Consider the following 25,332-nt stretch of genomic DNA (forward strand, 5'->3'; position numbering starts at 1 on the left):
ACAAAGCAATTGACATTGCAAGGAAAAAGCTCAACAGGGGAATTAAAAAAATTCTGCATTTGCAGGGGAATCCATTTCATACGGCACGCCGCAATTTCAGTAGCGGACCCGCAGCTGTTCCACCCAGGTCCACTTGTCGGTCAAAGGCATGGAAAAACTCCATGACGAGATGATCGAGAATCTAGCTACAAGAGGATGCAAATAATTTTGGGGGGAACCTGGACAGCTGAGAACCCATCCAGGTGTGACAGCACGGGCCAGGTAGATGCCACTGGCCTTGTGCCCAAAAGATAACAGTTGTTTATCATTGTGTTTTGATTTGGATAAATACATTTACCAAAATGTGTTATGATAATACTGTTTGCAATAAAAACCACAGCCAATGGTCAACCATATGGCTTTGCCTCCGAGAAGCGCAGGCTGAGGATCCGCCTCCCATCCCCTACCTTCCACCATGGAAAAGCGGCGCAAATGGGTGCCGTCTGGAACAGAAATCGCTCTGCGTCTTGAGCGTTGAAAATAACACATGACATGTGACAGTACTCCCTCTTCGAAAAAATACGTAAAACAAACCACTAGTGGATTACATCCACGTAGAACTACACGAAGTTACGTTTTGTGCATTGGAAATTAACCTGTGCATTCCCTCCTTGAGGAACTCATTAAAGCACATGGAATGGCGGAAGCACATGGATAAAAAACAAAGTAAAGCAGGTGGGACAAAAACAATGCCTAGCTGGTACTTCGGCCATTTCATCGCCCAGGCGTCAGCAAGTTGCCATGCCAACGCCATACACTGGTTCCGGATTCCCCTTTACAGTTTCTTTTATAGTAGCAATTCTTTGCCAATATTTTGGTGGTTACACCACCAAAATGCGCCAAAACCAAAAAGAAATGGTGGACCACACCACAGTTACCTCTGGGGATTTTAGCATGTAAGGTAATCCTGTTCTCTTCCATCCCTTACCGAAGTATTGGGTACTAAAGTTTGATGATACACAGACCCATCACCCTCCCAAACCGAACAAGTTCATGGAAAAGAGAGTACGGGTCTCATAACTCAATGCCTCCCCTCACCTCACCTCCAGAATCCAGCAAAACGGTAGTGAGAGTCGTGGTGTTACCTCAGTCTCTATTTTAATTGTTTCTGGGGATTTAAATCGTTTGCATACCGCGAGAGATGGAATTTAGTAAGGGGGCAAGGGCTGTGGGCCCCAAAAGGATCTAAAGCCGATAGTACCGGGAACTACCAGGATTTAGGAATCATGGATGTTCTTAAGCTCCTTCCCAAGTTGGAAAGTTGAAAAAAATACACATATAGATATATTCCCTGTGTCACAAGACAGACACTGTAGTTAAGGTTAAATGACACTTTACATTGGGACATTAACATTCGTTTTCCTCTGCTACGTGTTACCTTGTCCATGAATACATTGGGCAAGCTACTCATCTGGTCACAACGAAACACTCGCACGCAATTTGATCGGATTTTATATAAGTTTTCATGTAAAACTTAAAAAGTAATGTTGAAAATAGGTGTTTTTTTGCAGTTTTCCATAAACCCCATAAAGGCATTGCATTGGGATGAATATCTCAGCATTTCCTGCTGTGTTTTTCGAGATTTTTGCGACATGCGATTGGTACATACCACAATAAATGTCACAATTAAATGGGCCAAGCTCGAAATGTAATTTTTAGTAGGTCAGATGGTGCAGAAATACAGTCCTGGCCGATTATGTTATGTTAAAGGTACTTGTATAGCGCACCGTTAGTAACGGAGTTGGTCCCCAGGCGCTCTTTATGCTTTCACATTAGGATTCGCTGGAAGTATAGCCGTGCCCGGGCTCTGAATGAATGTGCGCACATACAATACGCATGCAATACAAGTGCGCACAATATGCACAGAAAATACATACAGACCCAAGGCGGCTCGGAATATGCATAAGTACACTGCGCATATGCAGCATGTAGAGAATGTAAGGTGCCACAATACGCATGGAGACATAAGGGACCACAATACGCACGTACATACAGTATGTGTCAGCATAATACACACATTATGCAACACATTATGCAACACCAATAGGCGCGTACAAACTAAATGATCGCCATATGGGTAAACATAATGTGGGCATCTAATACACATGGAACGAAAGGAGCACAGAAAACATGCTTGAAATATGCAGATAAAACCACACATTAGGAGTAGGAGTATACAAAGTATGCACATAAAACAATAGACGCACACAAATGACATACAGTAAAACAGACAAAGCACAAAAATAATTGACAGCAGAGAAAATAACATGTTTTAAAAGTAAGGTTTTCCTTATGAAGGGTAAGGCTCCAGTCACTGGGCCTTACCCTTCATAAGGAAAAATGCGAATTCATGCGCACCTCCATTGAATTCTTCGGTTTTGTATTCAAGGAGGGAGGGGTATCGCCCGATCCAAGAAAGGTCCAGGACATCAAATCGGCACAACCTCCCGAATCGGTGTCTGATGTGAGGAGTTTTCTGGGGATGGTGACCTACTGTGGACGTTTCATCCAAAACCTCGCCTCAAGATCGGAACCACTCCGGGCCCTGACGAAGAAGGAGTCAACGTGGCACTGGGGCCCACTTGAGCAGGCCGCTTTTGAGGACATTAAAGCTGCCCTCACGACGAAAGACACCATGGCATTCTTCGACCCCGCCCTGGAATCAGAGATCGTTGTTGATGCAAGCCCTTTTGGCCTGGGGGCCGTGCTAACTCAGGTGGATCGCAACGGGGGAGTTCGCCCTGTGGCATATGCCAGCAAGGCACTCTCAGAGACTGAGCAGAGGTACTCCCAGATCGAGCGGGAGGCCCTTGCGGTGCTGTGGGGCTGCAGACATTTTCGACTGTATGTCTTGGATCGTCCGGTGACGGTGGTAACCGATCACAAACCGTTGCTTCCAATCCTGGTTGGGTCATCGTCAAAGCCACCGGCAAGGATTGAGAGGTGGATGCTCGCCCTCCTTGAGTACTCTGTTACCCTGGTGTACCGGCCCGGGGCCAACAATGCGGCGGACTACCTCTCCCGCCACCCGGGGGTGTGCGGGGGAGAGGGGCATGATATCTGCGAAGAAGAGGCTGACAGCCATGTACGGATGGTGGTGGAGGCGGCCACACCAAACGCGATGCCACTGGCAGAGCTGGAGGCCGCGGCGGCCCAAGACAAATGCTTTAAAATACTGAGGCACTCGATGCAACACTGCTCCTGGAAGTCCGTCCTCGAGGCTGTGGCCGGGCGGACACGAGAGGCCAGAACAACACTTGAACAGCTGTGGAAAGTGAAGGACGAGTTGTCGTTTTCGGAGTCGGGCCTGCTGCTCCGGGGTGACCGGATTGTCGTCCCCCTGTCAAAAGTGAAGGAGGTCATCACTTTGGCCCACCATGGACATCAAGGCGCAGCCAAGACCAAGGCGCGGCTCCGGTTGAAGGTCTGGTTTCCTGAACTAGAGAAGAGGGTTGATGACTTTGTAGCGGCATGCGTGTGGTGTCAGGCAGCCTCTCCTCTGCAACGGGAGCCGGCAATAGAAGCGATGCCCCGAGGCACACGGCCTTGGGAGGTCGTCCACGCGGACTTTGGATCGACGTCGGTGGGCACCCACTTCCTGGCAATTGTCGATGAGTACTCTAGATATCCAGAGGTGGAGTCCGTCGAATCCGTGGTGTTTGAGCATGTGGTGGTGGCGGTGGAGAAGATCTTTGCAGCCCACAGGTTTCCCCACACTCTGTGCTCAGACAATGGGGCTCCTTTCCAAAGTGAGCGGTTCTCCGAGCTCATGGAGAGCTGCGGGGTGCAGCACAGGAAGGTGTCACCGCTGTGGCCCCGAGCCAATGGCGATGCGGAGAAACTCATGCGGACTCTTAAGAAGACATTCCGAATCGCCCAGGGACAGGGTCAGCCCCTACAATGGGCCCTGTACCAATTCCTGCGGGTGTATCGCACCACCCCGCATACCTCAACTGGAGTGGCTCCCGCAGAAGCGCTGTTCAAGAGATGCCCCCGGGGCCTGCTACCCGAGGTTGTGGAGAAAGAGCCTGGAGTGATTGATAACCAGCGGGTTGAAATGGAAAGGCGAGTGAGAATTGACCAAGAAAACCTGCGAAGGGGTCTCCGGCCTCAACGGCTTGAGCCGGGAGACGAAGTTCTAGTCCGCAACCGACACCCCCATGGGAAACTCTCACTCCCCTATGAACCCGAGCCCTTGGATGTTGTGGCGGTCAAGGGATCCATGGTGACGGCCTCGGATGGGCGATCTGCCGTCACCCGGAATGTGAGCTTCTTCAAGAAACTGGGTGATCACCGGACAGAAACTCCGCCTGAACCTGACCCACCAGAGGACCCCGATGATGGAGATCTCCGGGACGATGTCCCAGACTCCCCAATCCGGGGAGCCGCGGCTGAGGGACACCACGGGCCAGAGGTAGGCAGGACGTACCCCCAGAGGGCTGGGCGAGGGAAACCTGCTTACCTCAGCGAGTATGTTCTTGGACACTTAGCCAGTAAACTGTGATGAAGGGATCCGGGTGGTTGACAATAAAGGGGTGTTCGGTGTGCAGTGGTGGTTTGTAGTGTAGCTGTGTGTTAAAAGTTATTATAGTTAAAAGTGCAGTTGTTGTGGTTCCTCCCGAAAAAGGAGGAGTGTGGCGCTGCCCGTAATGACGGGATTACGCGGCGGCGTGACGTTGCACGCCGCCGCCTAGCTTATAAATAAAGGGCCGTTCCCGGCCGCGAGCAGAGCGACCGGGAAGCCCGAAAGGCTGTGTGCGTGTGTGTCCTTTCGGCTGGGGGTTTACGGGCACGCAGTGGGGGCTCAGGACCGCCCCCCAACAACCACCAACATTCACTGGAAATGAAATATTTCTCAAACATAAATATATTCCTTCACACAACAAATGAAGGCTTAATTGAGATACTTTCTGCCTGGCAAATACCTAATACTTATACAAAAGCCCAAACTCGAGTTGTGAGACGGCTGGAAACCGTTTTGCAGTTGGAGAGAAAAAGAACGGCCACAATGGATTGGGGAGAAGGAACTAGACGTGGCCACTTCTCCCTTTCCATGGCAGCCATTAAAAAGATTGAAACAAAGAAAACAAAGAAAATGGCCACCATGGAATGGGGCGCTGCTCCCTTTCCATGGCGGTCGGGGAAGAAAGGAAAGGAACTCTGTGGGAATCAGCGCTCCGAATGGAGCGTGGCAGGAGAGTCTTTCCCGGCCGGTGTAACGATCTGGCGTTGGCCAAGCTGATTGCCCCTCGCTGGGTACTACTTGATCATAGATCACAATAACAGGAAATTGGTCTAGGTGTTTCAAGGTTGTTTGAACTTGCCAGCTCATAATCGGACTGCACTGCAAATAGGACCCATTATAATTGTAATTCTGATGTAATGTGGATACTGTTTTATGGGTGAAACTTGAACACTGCTGTTGATTAACTGTCCTATTCATTGTTTTCCTTTTATACTTGATTTGTTTCTTTTTAATGAAAATGTATATAAAAAAGTAGAGGTATACTATTGCAAAGTTTTTCCTATTAGAATCCCAGTTTACTTTGAGTCTACAGCTTCATGCTTTCTCATACCTCTGCTTTTTTCACATGAGAATTCTATGAATGGTACGTCTGTTCCGCACAATGTTTTCCAGAAGATCACTGCTCTAATGTCACTCAACCTGATACTTTAAACTAAAGAGATTAAGTGGAAGGCCCTGCATTTTACACAGAGGCTACCCTTCCAGAATCACAATTTTTCTTTTGGGCATTTTAGTCAAAACTATTTCCATAAGCAGAGAGGACAGGTGAGAGATGGGAGGTGAGAAGGCACACAGAGACACCACATATAGTGAAACGCTACACAGAGCCTATGGTTGTTGCTTGGCTTTTTACCCACCAATTGAACACCTACAGCCATATTGGCTCCTTTGGCCATTCCCACCTACTGCCTGACACTCTCAGCCTGAAACACATGCCCCTGGGATCTCTGAGTATAGCTCTTTTTGTCTGAGAAGCCTTCTGAAGGGTAATGCTTAATTGCAGCTTTAAACTAGGTAAACTAGCTCTGGGTGTAATAAAAATGTCTTTACCAAGTGTGCCTTCAAGCAATTGATGGATGTGCAGTATGTGGTCTTGCAATTTTCCTTAAATTGAATTCCCATTAAAAAACAAGCAATGGCAAAGCCGGCAGTCTGGAGTCCTGAGTAGGCATGTAGGGATTGTATGCCTTAATAAGCCAAGGTACTAACACTATTTGCCAGCTTTTGCCATTTTATGGCCAAGTAGTACCAATATGGCAGTGCCTGGAAAATGCTGATCCCATATTTGCACAAAAGTTAAAACGTTTGGTTTGGGCAATGATTGTTTCCATTCTATCACACATCTAAATTTGCATTTCATTGAAGATGTCCATTCTCAGTAATTCGAAGGCATGATAGGGCAGTAGGCCATTCTCTGTCATGGTGGTGAGGATATGGCCTGCTGCTCTCCCTCTGACATTTGTGAGATATTCGTTCACGTATAGCTCCGTAGGAAGGACAAGAAACGGTTGTTCCTCCATCAACTTTGGATGCCGTTACTGTGGCATTTGAGGATACGTTGCATGAGCTGCCATTTCAGATACATTTGAGGATGCATTTGGCATATGATCGCAGCAAATGAAGTGAGAGGCTGCACATTAATGAGAGAAGGGAGCAATTCTCCTGGCATTTTCTCTTCACGAAGAAGAACTGAACTGAAATAAAGACTCTTGAACATTGCCCCTAGGGCTGATCCCTACACTGCTAGAAGAAGGGAGTCATTCCCCTGGTACTATTTAGGTTTCTTTCTGTTGTTTAGTGGTAGGTCTAGAGTACCAAAGATTTTCGGACAGAGGACGGATATTCATTTGGACTTGCACCCTGATGACGAACACCCCAGTTATCCGTTGGTTAGGTAGGGAACCTACCCTCTAGAACTAGGGAAGGGTAGGCGGTTTCTACTTTCTTTAAATAAAAATCATACTGACAGGCCACCTCTGTCTCTGATTCCTTACTCCAGCATGCCGCTTGACTTACTATTCAAAGGTGTAGCAGGATCGATGACACTCCATCATCTGGGCATTTCAGCAAATGTATTTTTCTGGGAGCCAGCCCCCATACCCACTGTTTTTTTTTACACATCTCCAGACAGCAATCCTACCTATTTCACTACCTCTTGACCTGATAACCCCCCCATATAGAAATATTGAAAAGAAATACAATTAAATATCCTCCTGGCATAGCTATGCAGTGGATTTTGTGGACGGTGGGGAGAGTACCGGGCAGGATAAAGAGCAGTAGGACATGGCAATATTTCAGCAATAGGATACAACTGATAGGCAATCATACATGAGAATGAGAGTGCTTTTTGAGCTTACAGCTTTAATGAGCGAGTGTTAAGAGTGTATACAGAGTGGAGATCTCAAAGGAACTCGATATGCGCCTTATCCTTTGTGCATAGGCCTTTGGATAGTGGCATTCACAGTTATGTACTATTTACTGATCAGTGTTGGTTTATGTACTACATAATACCAATTCAGAATTGGAGTAGAAAACATCAGGACTGATTTTTGGGCATCAAAAAACAAGGGAAGAATCAAGGAATCTCTGTAACCCAACTAAAGGGAGAAGGGTGTAAAGGCACATGCGGGAGCAGCATGAAGGGGAAGAGCATGGTTAGGGAGAGTAGAGGAAAGACTAGGGGCTGTGAGAAGTGAGAAAATGGGGAGGGTTAAACAGAAGGTGCTTCGAAGAAAGAAGAGGAGAGATACAAGAGGAGAGGGAGTGTAGGAGATTAAGGCATGAGTTGGAAAGTAAGAAGAGAGTTAAATGTGGCATGGGAGAGTCACAGAGAAGATTTGGAAGAGAGTGGAAAAGCAAACGAGACTAAGATCTGAGAAGGAGAGAGTGATTTGGAGAGAACTGCAGATAATAGAAGGCAGCCTGGGAGAATAAGGGATTCTGATGGCAGTGAAAAAAAGTTATTGAGCATAAGAAGCAAGTGAGGGAGCTTCTCTAATGTAATGCAGCATAATAAGTGGTTACATATGGAAAGCCATCCTCACTGCACAAGTCCCTGGCTTTGATTCTTTATGTCTCAAGAAGACTGCTTGTAATGCCTCAGACCTCACATTGGGCATATCAGGTTCCTTGCAGCGCAACTCACAAATACTCCCAGTCTCTTGCCGTAGCAATGCCCCCCCCCCCTCATCCATGGCCGGATTATGTCCCAGCAGCCAAAGATGAGGCAGCCCAAAGCGAAGCAAGGGCCTCTGTGAGGGCTAAGGACTATTACCAGCACTGTATGCCCCCCTAAGCAGGGGTGATTACTAGTCACACCCCAAGCTTTGTACAAGGTGTGAATATTTTGTTTTTTTTACTGGTCCCTTTTTAATTTCTATGGCGGTGGCCCTGAAGGAGCACTGGTCTCGGGAGAATAAGAAGGTAAGTGAGGTGGAAGTAGGGGTGGGGTGTGAGGGAGTCTGGGGGATGGCCTGGGGGGCAGAGGGTGTTTGGGGCTGGTGAGGAGGTGCTTGATGGAGTGGCTAGGAAAAAATGGCATGCACATGGGGTAGGGCCTCGGGTGGCTGGAGAAACACGGGTGGTACACTGTGTTCTCACCTGCCTTTCCAGCTACCTGATTGTCTGACCGCCTTTCCCCGGTAAAAATTCGCCTTCTCTTGGCCCCCTTTGATTTTAATAGAGAATCCTTTCAGAGATCTTCAGAATCACACCAATTGCAATAGGTTTAAACAGGTTAAACTGATGGATGGTTGTTTCTGATGAAATTGTACACAAACAATTGTGAGGTGTAAAACGTATGCATGATGTGTGTCCAAAAGAAGGCACGCAGTTGCAACCAATTGTAACAGGTTGCATAAACCCAAAGTCAACTGCAACCACGCGAAGCACTTATAAATACAGCATGTTACCAACTTACACATCATTTCAACCCACAAGCATTGATAAATTACACACAACATTCTAACCCTGAACATGTGGATAACCAAATGATTATGCAGCAAAGTCACCCGTCTCGATGCAATGCTACACAATCTGTTTGTCAATTCTGCAACCAATCATGATTATTTGGTGAAGCATTCCAGATGTGGACCATGAAACAGAATCCTCCCAATCTGTGGGTGATGTCAATTGTCACGGGAGCATAACCTCAAATTAATGATTCAGGCAAAAGCTGGAAGACCGGAGCAAGGAAGGTTTGTCCATGAAAGTGATGTGAACGATGCCACCCAGTAATGCAGCAGAACATTCTAGGTGGGACATGCAGAGCATTGTCTGACATAAAAGCCACATGCAGTGATAATGAGAAATAGTGAGTGAAGGATTCAAGCACACACCTGCGAGGAGGGCGTGTGGCGGTGCACTATGTAGATATTGGAGGGGAAGGGGATCAATGTAGAGCAACCAACGAGAAAGGAGACATTGCAATGTTGACACAGTGGTGAGAGGGACAGTGAGCCCTAGAAAGCAAGAGGATACCTGAGAGAGAAGGGAAAGTAGCTCATTGGGAATACCACAGCACTGGATCAAACTAGAACATTGTTTGAGAGAAAGAGAAGCCATGTTGCATCCCAGTAAGAAAAAGTAAGAGGATCCAAAGTTGGAATCCTCCCGTCCCCTGCACACTATACAATTCCGCCCATAGGACAGTCAGTAATTTGGTTTAAGTCGTAATGATCACATTTTCATTCACGTAAATGTTCCATGTTCAAGTTCATAAATAATTCATACAGACAAGTATTCTAAAACAAAGCAATTTAATCAGGAAGAGTATACATGCAAGGTATATCCACTAGTCCAATTTAAACGGCTGACGCGTGCGTTTCGAGGGAAATCCTCTTCTTCATAAGCCTAATCAGACTCATCTCTGGAGAACAGCGTGCAACTAAACGCCATCATATCGCCAGACTGGAAACGAAGAGCTGCTACTGCATCCAAGTCAGGTGTATCAAGTTTCGTTCATGATACCGCGGAGGTCTCCACGACCATCCCGGTACCTGGACTGAAGGTTCCCAAGGGTGCAACAGTGACCAGCAAGCACTGTGAGAGAGAAAGAGAAGTGGTATTGCATCCCGGAACCTGGAATGAAGATTCCCAAGTGTGCAAGAGTAACATGAACATAATGAAAAGCTGTACAGTGGTCTGGAAACTGGAGTGAAAGTCGCTAAGCGTGCAGCAGTAACCAGTGAACATAGTGAGAGCAAATGAAGTCAAACTGTGGGGTGGACACTGAAGTGAGGGTTCCCAAATGTTCAACAGTAACTAGTGAACACTGTGAGAGAGAAAGGGAAACCACTCTGCAACCTGGAGTGAAGTTTCCCAAAAATGGAACAGTGACAGAACATAACATGGTTTGAGTATTCCTAAGAGCGCAACGGTGGCAGAATCTGAAGTTAGGGTCCCCAAGCAAAAAACACTAGCCATTAAACATCCTGAGAAATAGAGAACCCAGTGATGCATCCAGGAACTGGAAGGGGGATCCCAATCTTACAACAACGATATCTGAACTGAAAGAGTGACATCTGAAAGAGACTTGTGCTGCATTCTGGAACCTGGAGTGAAGATACTCCACACACCAAAGGCATAAAGGGAGACACAGAGAGGCAGAGAGAGCGAAACACTGTCAGTTTGGGGGATGTGGAGGAGGAAACCTTCCTTTTCCCATTGTAACCTGAACAAAACCAAAATAAAGGTTTTCGAATTCAATTGATCGGTCTAAGACCCTTATTGTGCATGCATACGCACCAATATGCAAACTAATAACGCCTAGACGCCACTCAAACTGCACTGAAATTGACAAAAAAATATAACTTAGTATACATTCAGCACTATTGGAAATGATGAGACACCACTGGAGTTGAACTGAGCAAGCAAGCTAGTAACCTGTTATAAAAACACAAATCCTTATTGGCTTCTGAGTGCTCTTACTTGGTAAGGTAAATATACTTATTACGTCTCTTGCATACAATCATTAGAAGAAAATCAGCATGAAGTTCTCCAATCAGAAAAACAGCAATGTTGCACATATGTAGGCTGAAGAGCATAACCCATTTGTCTGGTTGTTATGCCATCATAATACCTTGCACACTTACACAATGTTTTTTTCTTGTTAGTTGTTACTTTTACAATATAATGTTTTATTTTACTTGCATGTACCTGAAACTTTGGCATTCCGAAAACCTGCGTCACCAAGAATGATTTGCAAATTTTTGCTGGGGATCCATCCTTCTTTCCTTCTACTTAAATTCTTCACCAACCTTGAAATAATTTAACAAATGAGCATATTAGTTATTAAACAGAACATAAAGGCCAAAAAGACCACAAATCGGGTCAACCAGAAGGCAAATGATCATCAAACTACCAATCAGCATGGCCTTTGTTCCAGGCCAGGGACTAATTGCAAGCAAAGTCACACAGAGCGATTAAGCAGCTACTGGAAATAATGGTACGTTGCAAGTCCCTTGTTCTGGGTGAAGGGTAGGAGCTGGGGGAAGGAGCAGGGGGGCGGTAATCACCCCTCCTGAGACCCCTGTAGTGCACTCCCCCATGTGCCCGGAGGGCTGGTGCTCTCTCAGGACTGGCCCTGACTGAGCACCAGCCCTGATGATAAACAAAACCCTGTGAGTGGTGCACCGAAGAGAGCAGTGAGCCACTCACAATTTTTTTTAAATCAGGGCTGGCGCTCTAATTTCCAGAGAGCCAACCCTGATTTTGAAAATACTCTGTGAGTGGCACGCCAATCTGTGCGATGCACGAGGAATTCTTCCTTTCCTCACTTTCCCCCAGAAGCTCACTGTCTATAGAGCTCTGGTCCTCTCTAGGCTGGACTACTGCAACAGCCTCTTGCAAAATCTTCCTGTCTCTACTCTGCGACCTCTTCAACTTATCCAGAACAAGATTGCAAGACTTGTCCTTGGCCTCAAGCCCAGGAATCGTATTTCCCCAGCTCTGAAATCTCTAAATTAGCTCCCAGTGGCGGCAATGATCAAGTTCAAGACTCTCTGCATCGTCCACAAGGATTTCTGGGGCCTGGGACTGCACTACCTCCAACTTTCTCTATCTAAACATCTCCCCTCTCGAGCTCTTCACTCATCCACTTCCAACTCTCTGATGGTCAGTTGCTTTTCCAAGCAGAGATTTTGGGGAGGATCCCTCTATTTGGCTGGGCCTCCCTCTGGAACAGCCTCCCTGCCTCTCTCAAACTTGAGCAGAACCACCTTGGTTTCCGGAAGCAACTCAAGACCTTCCTCTTCACTTCCGCTTTCTCTCTTCATCTCCCCTGGTGATGTCCCGGCTGCTCCATGCACTGGTCACCTGGCAACCCTCTGAACTTGGGCCCAGGCTCCTGCATGTCCTGCTGCACTTCGCACTGCCTCACGGCTCCCCTAGCTGTGGTCTGTATCTGCAACCCTACAGTCCTTTCTCTCTGCACTTATGAGCCACCCGTTGGCTGCACTTCTTGAGCTACCTGCACTGAGCCACATGCTGGCTGCACTTTTGAGTTACCTGCACTTCTCCCCCCCAGACCCCTCTCAGCACCTCTCCCTTTCCACTTCCCTGCACTTGAATGATCTGAATGGCATAGGGCCTAGTAAGATCATTGTTTTGTCCTCCCTATGTTTCCCCCTCCTTGTCTTCTCATGCCTAGAAACACTTGTGTATAGGCGTGTTATAAATTCCATATCATATCATATATCATATTACTGCACCACTCACAGGGTTGTGTGGCTGGAGGCTTGATAATGGCATACCCTGGAAGGCCGGGGCACATGCCTGCATATGCCAAGTGTGCTGCCTAGCCGTGCACAGAGCCCTGACCCCCTGAAGTAGACCTAAGGTAAATGTTGACTTGTGTGTAAGTATGCATGTGTTTGTATGTAATGCATTGTATGAGTGTGTGTGTGTGCATGTATTACTAGTTGAGTGAGTCTGTAGCTGTATGTGCATGTATATATGCAATGAATGTTGGATCAGAGTGTGTCTGCGAGCGTGTGTGTGTGTGTGCATGTGTTTGCATCATCTCTGCAAGGGATTTACAGTGACCAACCATGTATAGTTGGTCACTGTTAATTCCTTGCATAGACTGCTGGTACAGATAATTTATGGCAGCAGCTTCATGCGTGTGATTTACAGTGACCAATCCTGGTGTAGATAGGTTGTGGCACCAGTTTCATGCATGTGATTTAAAGTGACCAATACTGGCTTAGATAGGCTGCCCAATCTATGCCAGTAATGGTCACTTTAAATCATATGCATAAAACACTTTAGACTTTGTGCTTGTCATTGTAAGTGACAATTACTGGCATAGATTGGCTGTGGCCAGGGGCGTCTCATCGACAATGGGCAAGGGGGCACCGACCCATCATGGAGAAGCTCTGCCAGTCCAGGAGTGCTCCCTCAGCTACTTCTTGTGCTTCTGGGCAGGCTTGACCTTTGGCAGTTCATACCCCAGCTGTGCATGTTCAATGGGCCATGCAAGGCTGGTGTCATGTTGCTTCCTCAGCCATGCATGGCCCATTGGGGATGCATACTGGGGTACAGCATGTTTGTAAGTGCAAGGCGGCACTCCTGCACCTCCCTGCACATACAGAGCAGGGCACCACATCATCAGTGCTCCAGCTCCTGGTTCCTGTTCTTGCTGTATAGGAGCTAGAGGCTTTCTGGATGCAGTGGTGGAGTCCATGAGAATTCGGGCTGCATGCAGGTAAGATTTTATTTTTGTATGTATTAAGTGTTTGAATGAATGAGTGTGTGATGTATGAGTGTGCATGTGAATGAGTGAGTAAATGATTGAGAATGTGCATGAAGGTGTGTGTTTGTGCTGGGCTGGGGAGCGGATGGGATGGGGCCCATTACCAATGCATTTTATTTACTGGGCATCTATTACAGATGCCAAGCAAAAAATCATCATCCTTTCTTCTATCAACGATGGCTGATGAAAGAAAGGGTGAAGTGTTATTACATGGCTAGACTGGTATTGAAGGGCAGTCAGTCTAGCCATTTCTTACTGTGGCATGATATTTTGTACTTGAGATCTATGATAAAGCAATCATGGTATGTGTTACTACTTGGCTAAACTGGCATTTTGTGGCACTCAGTCTAGCCATTTCTTATTGTGGTATGACATTTTGTACTGGACATCTATGATAAAGAAAGCATATTAAGTGTTATTACTTGACTAGGCTAGCATATTGGGGCAGCCAGTCTAGCCATTTCTTATTGTGGTATGACATTTTGTACTGGACATCTATGATAAAGAAAGCATATTAAGTGTTATTATTTGACTAGGCTAGCATATTGGGGCAGCCAGTCTATCCATTTCTTACTGTGGCATTACACTTTTACGGGGCATCAAAGATAAAGCAAACATGATAAGTGTGAGTACGTGTCTAGACTGGACTAAATTGTGCAGCCAGTTTGGACATATTGTCTTTTCATGGCATTTTTAAAGCAAAGCCAACAGGAGTATATCCTTTTGTCAGCATACTGCCATACATTAGCAGAACTAAGAGCTAGGGTGGACATGCTTTCTTATAGTATAATTACTGCCATTATTTGCAAAGCAAACATGAGTATTTTCTTATATAGGAATTCTGGCAAACACTGGTGCATCCAGCATGGAAATCTATGGGCACAGCCAGTGTGAAAATAGTTTTACACTAGCATATATTGTGGGAGAAGTCATCATGAAAATGGGTGGTGAAATACTCCTGTGAACTATTTGTAACTTGTATCTATTGCATTTGTGGATTGGAGTTGTTCTATGAAACCAATTGGCAACTTTTTGGCTTATTACCCAGTTTCCACAGAAAGTGTGCTGTATAATGCACATGTTTAACCTAATATTTCAAAGAATTGCAAGGGGCCCCGAATTCCCCTTGTCCGGTTCAGGCTCTACACTATGCTCGGTCCCTCCGGCATATTTATGGGAAATATTTACAATTAAAATATTCACCAGCCGCTACTGGTTGTGGCACCAGCTGCATGCATCGGATTTTAAGTGACAATTAAAGGCATACACAGGTTGTCCTATCTATGCTAGTAATAATAATAATATCTAGTTTTATATAGTGCTACAATTCGGCAGGCATCTGAGCGCTGAGATAACAGTTGATATTATTATCCCACAGCATGGTACTCAATTAATCGACCTCGGAAGGATTAAAGGCTGAGTTGGCCCTGCCGGACGGGCGCTCACTTTAACTCATACGTATGAAGCACTTGAGCCTTCATGCATGTGACTTGAGTGAGCATTAGTGGCATAGATAGGCTGTCCCATCATGAAAGATCCCACCAAGAAAACAAGAGCCAATGAATACTTTAACTCAGTGCGACTGTGAGTGACTTTGTTCGACACTGACCTAGGAAATCTCCAGGCAACCGTGCTTTCTAGGCTCAGGCATAGACCTTTGGAACTAGGCCTCTCGGTCTGTGTAGAGTAGGGTGTACACCGCCTTCACCCACCGGCCAATGGTTTCCCTCCCTGGATTGAGCCCATCACAGGTTCTTCTCGGGTGCTCTTTATTTCCTCGGCTAGCTATGCAACTTCTAGCAGGATATGGGCTACAGCCCTCATCAGGCTATTTTGCTACCTCTCTCTCTCTCTCTCTCTCTTAAGTATCCCCTGATTAAGGCCAGCTTGTGGGTCAAGTAGCACAACAGGATGACTGTTCTATTCTCTTGTGTATGTCTAAACTATCTTTGGCTTAGAGACACACTGTTCCTCAACTCTCTCAATGTTTGGTCTGATGTGCTTCTACACCTCCTGTTCTTTTGTACTGCTTCTCTTACTCCTTCCACTCCTAAAACAAAATCTCTATGGTAGGCTGTCCTAACTCCCACACCAAAGGTCTCCTTTTGTATAATGTTTTACTGTGGAATATTTATTTATTTATTTATTCGGATTTGTAGAGCGCGCGGCAGCCCTGAATGCATCGAGGTGCTTGTTACAGTGAAAGATCAGAGCTTAGTTACATATAAACAACAGACATGCATACATATTGTACTATTTGTATAGAGCAGTTTGTAAGGCACATGGATAGGGTGGAGGATGAGTGGTGGAGGGAGAGAAGAGTGGTTAGTTAAAGAGAGCAGTTTTAGGGTTGAATAGCCATGATAAGGGCAGTGATTGGCTACAGTTGTCCTCCTTAGCTTGGTGTCTGGGGAAAGGCTAGCAGTTTGTGGGTCCTGCTCCCTTGCAGGTGTTTCTTCCCCTCTTCTCACTGTTATCATGTGTAAAGTGTTGACATTCAGATTCCCAAGAGGCAAGGGCTGAAAAAAGCTGCGTTGCATATTTGAATCAGCCGGATTCAATATGGTGGCCTGTCAGACCAACGCCCTGGTACCTTGCCCCATGCGCCTCTGCATTATCCATTCAGTAATGTCATACTGATATGTGGGGGTAAGCTGTATGCTCCTTTCTGCTTGTGAATCCCATGTGAGATGCTGAACCTCTCTTCGCATAAATTCTCTCATCAGTCTAAGGATTATATGTTTCTGCTTCACGAGCAGGGTACCCTCTAGCCACCAACATAGCAAATCATATTGGATCTCTACAGCTGTTCTAGCCAGATGTGTTGGTTGCGGTTATGGCTGGAAGAACTGAGATGGGAGACAGTGTGGGCGCTCCTATATACCATCTAAAAGGGCTGTCAACGTGTAGGCTGTGGATTGAGCCGCCCCCTTTCCAGTCGCCTCTTAAGGAGACTAGAACAGAAGAGTGCAGACATTATCCTTTGACCTGTGTGTAGTTAACATGGCTACTATTGAGAGGGAAAAACAACACTCTTGTAAATGATAAATGATGCTATCTGCATTCAGGCGACAGCCCCTTTCATTGTGTCCCATACCAGGTGGTAATGGCCCACTGCCTGAGTTATTAGGCCTGAGTGAAGTGGTGGTCTCGCCCTACCTGCAAGGATCATGGTTCAGGGTATGGGCTAGAGAAACTCCTACAGCAGTTGCAGAATACCAGCTAAAACATAACAAGGAAAACTAGGATTAACAGTGTCAGGGTGGAGGAGTAAATACAATTTGTGTAGGGCCCTATTCAAACATTACCGAAGGGCTAAGTCCAATGTCCATTTCTCTACTCGAACAACAGGATCTCTGGGTTGTAGCACCCTGGCAGCATATCACTCAATATCAGGGTTTTTAAAGCCCCACCGCATATTCGTTTCTTGCACTTAACAGTGGTTTCAGGGAATGAGTCTCTCCTGAGCTATGCAGATGTTCCCACACGACTGGGGCAAGATCTTATAACTTCCCATCTTGTGCTAGAGACACTTTTAACAATGGCCCTCATTACGACCCTGGCGGAAATCGAAAAACGATGGCGGAAATGCAATACCGCCATCGAATAGCGCTCGGTGCGACTATGACCCGTCACCGCAAAGTACGAAGCCATTAGCGACACCGTAGTGAACGCCAACGCTAACTGCACCAAGCACGGGCGCGCGCGCCATGCCAAACCGCAAACACCACCATGGCGCAAGGGTACGCCAATTCCGACCCTAGCGGACATGTACCTAACGCCATCAGGCATGGCGTAATGTACCATTCCGCCATGGCGAGAAGTACGGCATCGCGAATCAACCGTAAACGGCCCCACTGAGTGCCTGTACACCGCTCCCTGCCCACAAAGTACAACTCCCCATAGGTGCAATGAAGTCACAATGCAACCATTGAAATGTACAAGTCACCCATGCATGCCAACGAACAAAAGAAACACAAGAGGGGCCAATGGGAGCTGCAGGGCACAGATGGCACGAATACAGAAGCCATCCCAATGGACATGACCACAGTCCCCCACCAAGAAACGCACGCAAACACAGGCACCTGTGACCAGCAATATTCCGAAAATCACATCATTCCACCAGTCCACCTGGCTGACCGGCATCTGTTACACAAAACCCAATCCCCCGCCCCTGAGCATGACAACATTCAAACTGTCATATAGGCAGCCCCCATCCCTGACCTCACGGGCTTAGTAGGCAAACGTGCCCAGTACAGTACCACGCAACTAAACCCCGAAGCTGGAACCCAATGCAGATCTCCTCACAATACATCGCCCCCCAAATAGGCATATGCCACATCACTTGCAAAGAAAAACGCTACACGGGCCAAATCAGAATAGAAATTTATGCACATCAAAGTCACCAAGCCCATACAGCCATCAGGCCATGAACTCCAAAACACTAATCACCATTGTGGGCTGCATCCGCAAGAAATGACCAGCCACTACTTGTGTGTCGCCCTGTTCCCCCATGGTACACAGAGCCACATTCACGTACGAAAAGGCAACATGGAAGCGCACAGAACCGCAGGGCCGTCCCAATGGGGAGGCACTAGTCCAGCTGAAAGGCCGAAATGTTGCTCCGAGCCACCAGTACTGCGTAAGGGCATGTGGGCCATTGGCGATCGTCCCATAAGATCGTAATGCTGCTCCACTGATTAACACGAAGCAGCAGGTGTCGGGAGTAAAATCCATCTGCAGGAGTGGCATATAGATGGCAGTGGCAAAAGGGGAGGAGATACCTGTCAACCAAAAGAAAAGAAAAAGAACAGAATGGCCATCAGAACTACATTCGAACAACTCACTTCAATGATCACACGAAATCCACAGCCATATGCATGCTAGCCCACTCAAAAGGATCATCACCACCCCAAAACCACTTGCGACTCATAACCATCTATATCGAGGTGCAAACACCATCACAAACGAGTGTACCTGTGCATGCGTCTGTCAAAACAGAATCCATCAGATGGGAATGTTAACGTGCATGGACACAAGTGTCTGAGGGCGCCTCGAGACAGGGAGGGCTCAACAAGGCCAGATAGACGATGGTCCCACTATGGCAGCCCTGCATCACATAGCGTAGGGGAGGCGGATAGATCCCAAGAAGCCCTGTACATGGCAAACTCTGTATCAAATCACCTGCCCATGCATCCATTCATCATTCCCTCATCCCGGGATCAAAACGCCTGAATAATTACTCACATAACATTAGAAACATCCATTGAGTCTGTGCGTTATGCAGCCTGCAAAATCCACAGTGCCCCAGCCCGTAATTCCAGTGTTGTGAAGTAACATGTATTTGGGAACGGCCGGCCTCATCGCCCACGTAGCTATTGCGCATCCCAAACTATTCATATCAATCATTGCTCCCTCGCCATGGGCCCTGTCTCAAGGACATTGAACAATAGAACGTTATATTTGCAGTCAGACCTGTGGGCATCTCCTCGCCGCTAGCTGGAAACCGAAAGCGCCGCCCTTCGAATTCCTCATTTGCAACACCACGTCGGAAAGGCATCTGTGGCTGTTTGAAATCACTAATTATTCCATCGAGTGCGGCTGTGTGTGAAAATGGCAACTGCCTTCACCCACGAATGGTACAGTGATGCATGAGGGCCCACCGTTACTCGAGTACTACGTTCCACTGACCCTTCACAAGTCTGTTCGCGACTGCACAGATAGTATGGGAAACAATGGGACCACAGCAGAATGAACATATCAACCAATCTTACACGGCCATCGGGTACAAATACATGATAGCAATAGCAAGATACCATTCCCCGAATTGCAGCGTTGTGCGCGTGACGTGCTCGGCCAAAGGGGAGAGCAGTTTGCACAGGTGGAATGAATCACCACAGGTGGAGGCCATACAGCCTGAAAACACATAAATTGCACAGCCAGTCTCCTCCCACAACCACACCGAAATGCTACCGGCAGGACTCGCGATGTTGGCCCTGGGGGACCTGATAGCACTGCAAGTGCTCCAACTCCAAGAAGAAGACGAACACCAACTACAACCAGCCGCACGGAGGAGACGCAGGAGGAGGAGGAGGCCAAGGCAGGGCCAGCAAGGCCCACCAGCACAGCCACTACCACCATGCAGGCAGCCCGCAATACCACGCCTCCGAGCACATCCGTTCAACCTCACTGATGAGCAGATCCACACCCTCTACCGTCTGGACCGGGACACCATAACCGCCATTGTGGACATGACACAGGCTGACCTTGTCAGCATGATAGATAGCCCAACCGCCATCCCACCCCTACTGAAGGTGGTGTCTGTACTCCACTTCCTGGCCACAGGCACCTACCAGCACACAGTCGGACAGTTGCATGGCATTTCTCAGCCACTGTTCTCACGGACACTATTGCAAGTGCTCGATGCCCTCCTGCAGCACGCAGACGACTACATCTCCCTACCACGCTCGGAGCAGGAAATTACAAACACGAAAGTGGGATTCCATGCACTTGCCGGCATACCGGGTTGCATTGGTGCCATCGACTGCACCCATGTTGAATTGGTCGTCCCACATGCCATGGAGGCCCAGTACCGCAACCGAAAACAATTTCATTCCCTGAATGTACAAATGGTGTGTGACTCCAACAGGATCATTACACATTGTTGTGCCCGATTCCCTGGATCAACCCATGATTCTATGGTCTTGAGGAACTCTACAATACCACGCTACATGGAGCGACACGCAGGGAACAGATCCTGGCTACTCGGTGAGTCTCATTACATGCATGATGATGTGGGGTATGTGAATTGGCAATGACCTGGCAGGAAGGGGGGGGGGGTGTGCGTACGTATCAATGGCATTCCACATCATACGTTTCTCATCCACATACAGGTGATGCTGGATATCCACTGAAGAGATGGCTCCTCACACCAGTCCGGAACCGACGGGACCAGCATGAGGAGGACTACAACCATGCCCACTCACGTACCCGTGTAGTCATAGAACAGGCATTCGGCCTACTGAAGGGCCGTTTCCGCTGCCTCAGCAGGTCTGGCGGGGCACTCCTGTACCGCCATGAGAAGGTTGCAAAGATGGTCATGGCATGTGTCATGCTCCACAACATGTGCGTACGTAGAAATGTGCCCATGCCCCCTGACGCAGAACTGCAAGCACCTGATGATGGTCATGATGAGGGTGGGGATGTGGCAGCACCTCATGGAGTCTGCGAGGCACCGGAGGCCCGTGACATTCGTCAGCATCTCATTGATGTATGCTTCTAGCACTCACGCCTGGTGGCTGATACATGGACACGGGACTCGTGGCACTGCGTGTGTCTGGGACATGCACAATATGGACTGTACGCCTATGATGGCCTAGTACACAAAGATCAATGTCCACACATCTCATTGGTTGATCGTGCACTTTTTATGGCATATGTGATGTCATGTTGAACACCCTATCGACCCGCCACCCAAGTGAGCCCAACACACCCCCTCCACCCTCCTACCTCCCCCCCGAACACCAGTGTCCAAAGATGCTCATTGTCAGTGGGCTGTCGCTATTGCATGCCCCCTCTGCGGGTATCAGGGGCACCCCTGCCTGTGGAGCGCAGGTTCCTTCCAGATCTACGTTGGGGGCTGCCCTGGACGGAACTTGCAACGGATGATGTGTCTGCCTGCTCACGTCCATGCATGTCCCTAAGGGTTTGCGAGAGCTCAGTGAGCACACGGCGCACTGCGGCAAGTTCGGCACATACGTCCTTGGCCGTCGCATGCAGTTCCCCCCTGAGGCTCTCGGTGCTTCTCTCCATTTGGACTCTCAGGCTCTCGGTGCTACTCTCCATTTGGACTCTCAGGCTCTCGGTGCTACTCTCGATTTGTGCCCTAAGTGTCTCAGTTGATGTTTCTATGTCTGCCTTAGTGCCCCCACATTCATCAGCATGGTCCTTGAGGAGCGTGGCCAGTTGCTGCTGTTGTTCGATCAACTGGTCGAGGGACTGTTGCCTCTGCTGGGCCATGGCCATTTGCGGGGGTGTCACAGAGGGGCTGTTGTCCTCATGTTGCCTTGCCACAGGGCTTGTGGGGGATGGCCAGTCGTCGTCTTGTGGGTGCCCCTGCGTGGTATCCTCATGTTGTACGGGATGGGACAGACAGGGGGATTGGGACAGGTCATGGATGGATCTGACTTCGGCATCCCCGTTTTCTGTGTCCGAGCATGCTGCCATCAATGGGGTGTCACCTATGGTGCTGCTGCCACCAGAGGCAGTGCCTTCTGTGGCATCCATTGGGGGGACCTGTGGTGGTGGTGTTGTGGGCATGCTGGCTGCTGGGGTGCCTGTTGATGTTCCCTCCTCTGTGCTGCCACCTGATTTGTGCTGCTGCCGTGTCTTGATGCGTGCAGCTGAGGTGGAGGGTCTCTGGCCGTTGGTCTTGGCCCTCTTTGCAGGTGTGCTGGTAGGGGTGTCCTGTAGCTCGTCGTTTGGATCGGACCCTGTGGTGGAGTAAAGGAGGGCGAGGGTTATTGATGGGTCTGTGGGAATTGGAATGGCATTGTATCACATGCATTGGGGTGGTACCTGAGGGTGATTTGGGTCGGGGCCTTGGAGGTGCTTTGATTTGTGTGTGGAGTGAGGGTGCAGTTGTTTGGCAGCCTGCAGTTAGGGTGTGCCTGCTGCACGTGTAGTGCGTGTATTAGGGGTTTTTAATTATTTATGTATTTATTGTGGGTTTTAACGTGCACTATCAGGCCGATGTGTGTGGACGTTCTCCTGGACATGTGTTTCTGTTGCACTATGTGGACGCATGGTACTTCACATGGATGGACTGTGTGGATTTGGCATTGTTTTATCTGGCCCACCTACCTGAATCTTCGGATGTCTGCACTCCTTTCTCCATCCCTCCGACTCCCTCTATGCTCTCCATTCCGATGGTGGAGGCACAGATTTCTTCCCAGGGGGTCAACTTGATGGGTGATTCAGGACCTCCCCCGGTGGCTGTGGCAATGTTGCGGTTGGCAGAGAGTATGCTGCGGACGCGTATCCGCAGGTCGTCCCATCGCTTGCGGCATTGCTGTGGGGTGCGGGGTGCGGTCCCCACCGCACTTACCCGCTGTGCCACCAGAGCCCATATGGCCTTCTTGTTTGCAAGTGCCGTCCTGGTCATTTGCGTGCAGAAGACGACGGCAGCATTCTCCTGGAGGGTCTCTGTTAGCACGGTGAGTTCCTCACGGGAGAAGTGGACCTGCCGCTTGCGGTCGCACGCTTTCTTCGCTACTTTTCCCATTTTTCTTGGTTTCGCTAGGGTGGTTGACGGGTTGGGGTGTGTTTCAGGGTAGTGATTTTAGTGGTTGTGTGGTTTTAGTGTATTTATAGGTGTACGCCGGGATGTTTCCCGTTCCGGCCCCATGTTTTAACTTCCGTTTCCGTATATTTCCGGGCACCGTACTTTCCGGTAGGCGCACACTGCGGTGACCGCTAAGAGGGGTGGCGGTATTGCACCTAGGGCGCCGTACGGCGGCGGTGTGGGCCGTTTTGGGGTCATTTCCGCCATCGCGGACTTTGCACTTCCGCCATGCCGTGGTGCTCGTGCCCGATGGGTCGGTATGGGCCGCACTTTGCTCCTTCGTGCAATGGCGGAAACGCTATTTACGCTGTGGCGCTCCGGTCAGTCGCTTTCCGCCAGGGTCGTAATGAGGGCCAATGTCTCAAAAACATGCCTCACACTCTGCCTGTGTGCTTGTCAGGCTTAACATATTCCCACTCCACTGCCACAGAACACCCCGCTGGGCTTAAGCCGATCACTGACTTCTATACGCTTCAAAATTCCCCAGCTCCCACAGGATCGCAAAAAACGCCAGATTTCAGTGCTTCTTGCTAAGTCGCTATTGGTCTCAAAGTTCCTCACCAGGGCACAGTATAAAACTCCCATGAAGCTTTGTCACTAAACCATTCATATTTACTTCAGGCTCCTGTAGCCCCCAGCTTCACATCTAATCAATTAGATGTCAAGGAGCGATTTCTATCTCTCCTTGATAACTAATCTGTGCCAGGCTATCCGGCTCAGCCGCCAGTTCTTTCTTCCTCCTCCTGCTACTATCTCTGTGAAAACACCCACTCTTTGGAACACTCACTTAACTACCTCACATCTAGCCTGCTTATGTCTCTTTTTACTGTGGGTATGTTTCTAATTTCCCCTAATTTCCTACAATTTGATTATTGCACTGAGCACTTAGCTAAATCCTAGCATGCACACTACAGCCACCTACCAGATTGCCTGTATCTCTCTTCTCAAATTGAGGTTCACACTCTGCTCTACAAAACCCCATACACTATCCACTGAGGACCCGACAAGTCTGCCATGCTCCACCTCAACCAACAATACTATAATTAAATACACCCTAGCTATGCATGTCCTTCAATGTATAATCCCAAGTAATCCGTGCACAGCAGAAGGATGGAACTTGCGCCTCACAGCAAGACTAGCCAAAATATATGAGCCTCCTTTCAGCTCGCTACCCACCATTACAGGAAAGAGGACCCCAAAAACGCTGCCTGACCTAACCCCCATAACTACAAAGGTAGCATACAACGGCAATCCTAGGACCAAAATACGCACACCTCAGCATTCTAAATGCAAAGACCATCTAATCTCACACCTACCAACTACAACTCTCACAAGCCCACTTATTAAAGGAGCTCTCTAATAATCTCTAGATCTCTTGTAGCACATGCCACAGAGATTGCTGATCTGATCCTGAGCGATAACTTAGACTTCCTTGCAAACACAGAGACATGGTTGTATGCTGCAGCAGGCCCTATGCTCATGCTAGCAGTTCCTGAGGGCTACATAATCCTAAAACATGATAGACAAGGAACTAGGTAGAAGCATTGCCATTATCTGGAAATGCACCCTCTCCAATTAGCACCCCCTTACGACATCCACGCATGCGAAGATCTTTCTGTAAAATTACCATTGAACAACTCTCATACCCTCAAAATCCATCTGATCTACCACACTACAGGCCCAACTGGGACCTTCGAGGAAGACATCCACACTATACTCTCCAGTAACCTCAAAAGCTCCATGCAAGTACTACTACTTGGGGACCTCAACTTAGGATTTAACGACCCTTCGGATCAGTCTGCCCGAGCAAAGGCAAACATCCTATCAGAATATGGCTTTACCCAAAGAAGCAAAACCCCACCTATAACAAAGGGAAAATATTTGATTGGGTAGCAGACTACAACTTCCATGCCAACATACTCTCAACTTCACCTCTATCATGGACTGACCACTACCTACTCTCATTTACGCTATCCACCAATAGACCCCCCCCATACCTGCCCCTAAGGCTCCTCCCACCTTAACTAGCAATAAAAAGAGCATCACAGTGGATAGGCTCATCCCTGCTATTCTCCCCACCCTCAACTCACTTCCTAACAATACTGATCCGGAAAGCATGGTCAATGAATATAACAAAACCATGGCCTCCTCCTTAGATCAGACTGCCCCTCC

General features: G+C 48.1%; 1 protein-coding gene across 3 annotated transcripts in view; it reads right to left on the bottom strand.

Annotated features, from left to right (window-relative positions):
* MCF2 (MCF.2 cell line derived transforming sequence) overlaps window positions 1–25,332 on the bottom strand; it is a 1,935,885-nt gene that overhangs the window by 137,392 nt on the left and 1,773,161 nt on the right. For all 3 annotated transcript variants that reach the window (XM_069612795.1, XM_069612794.1, XM_069612796.1), the window contains one exon: window positions 11,222–11,322. In XM_069612795.1, coding sequence (XP_069468896.1) covers window positions 11,222–11,322 — 101 coding nt within the window. The remainder of the gene's footprint in view (window positions 1–11,221; window positions 11,323–25,332) is intronic.

The sequence above is a fragment of the Ambystoma mexicanum genome, chromosome 5p, assembly GCF_040938575.1.
Source record: "Ambystoma mexicanum isolate Mex_15411 chromosome 5p, UKY_AmexF1_1, whole genome shotgun sequence".
Classification (NCBI taxonomy): Eukaryota; Metazoa; Chordata; class Amphibia; order Caudata; family Ambystomatidae; genus Ambystoma; species Ambystoma mexicanum.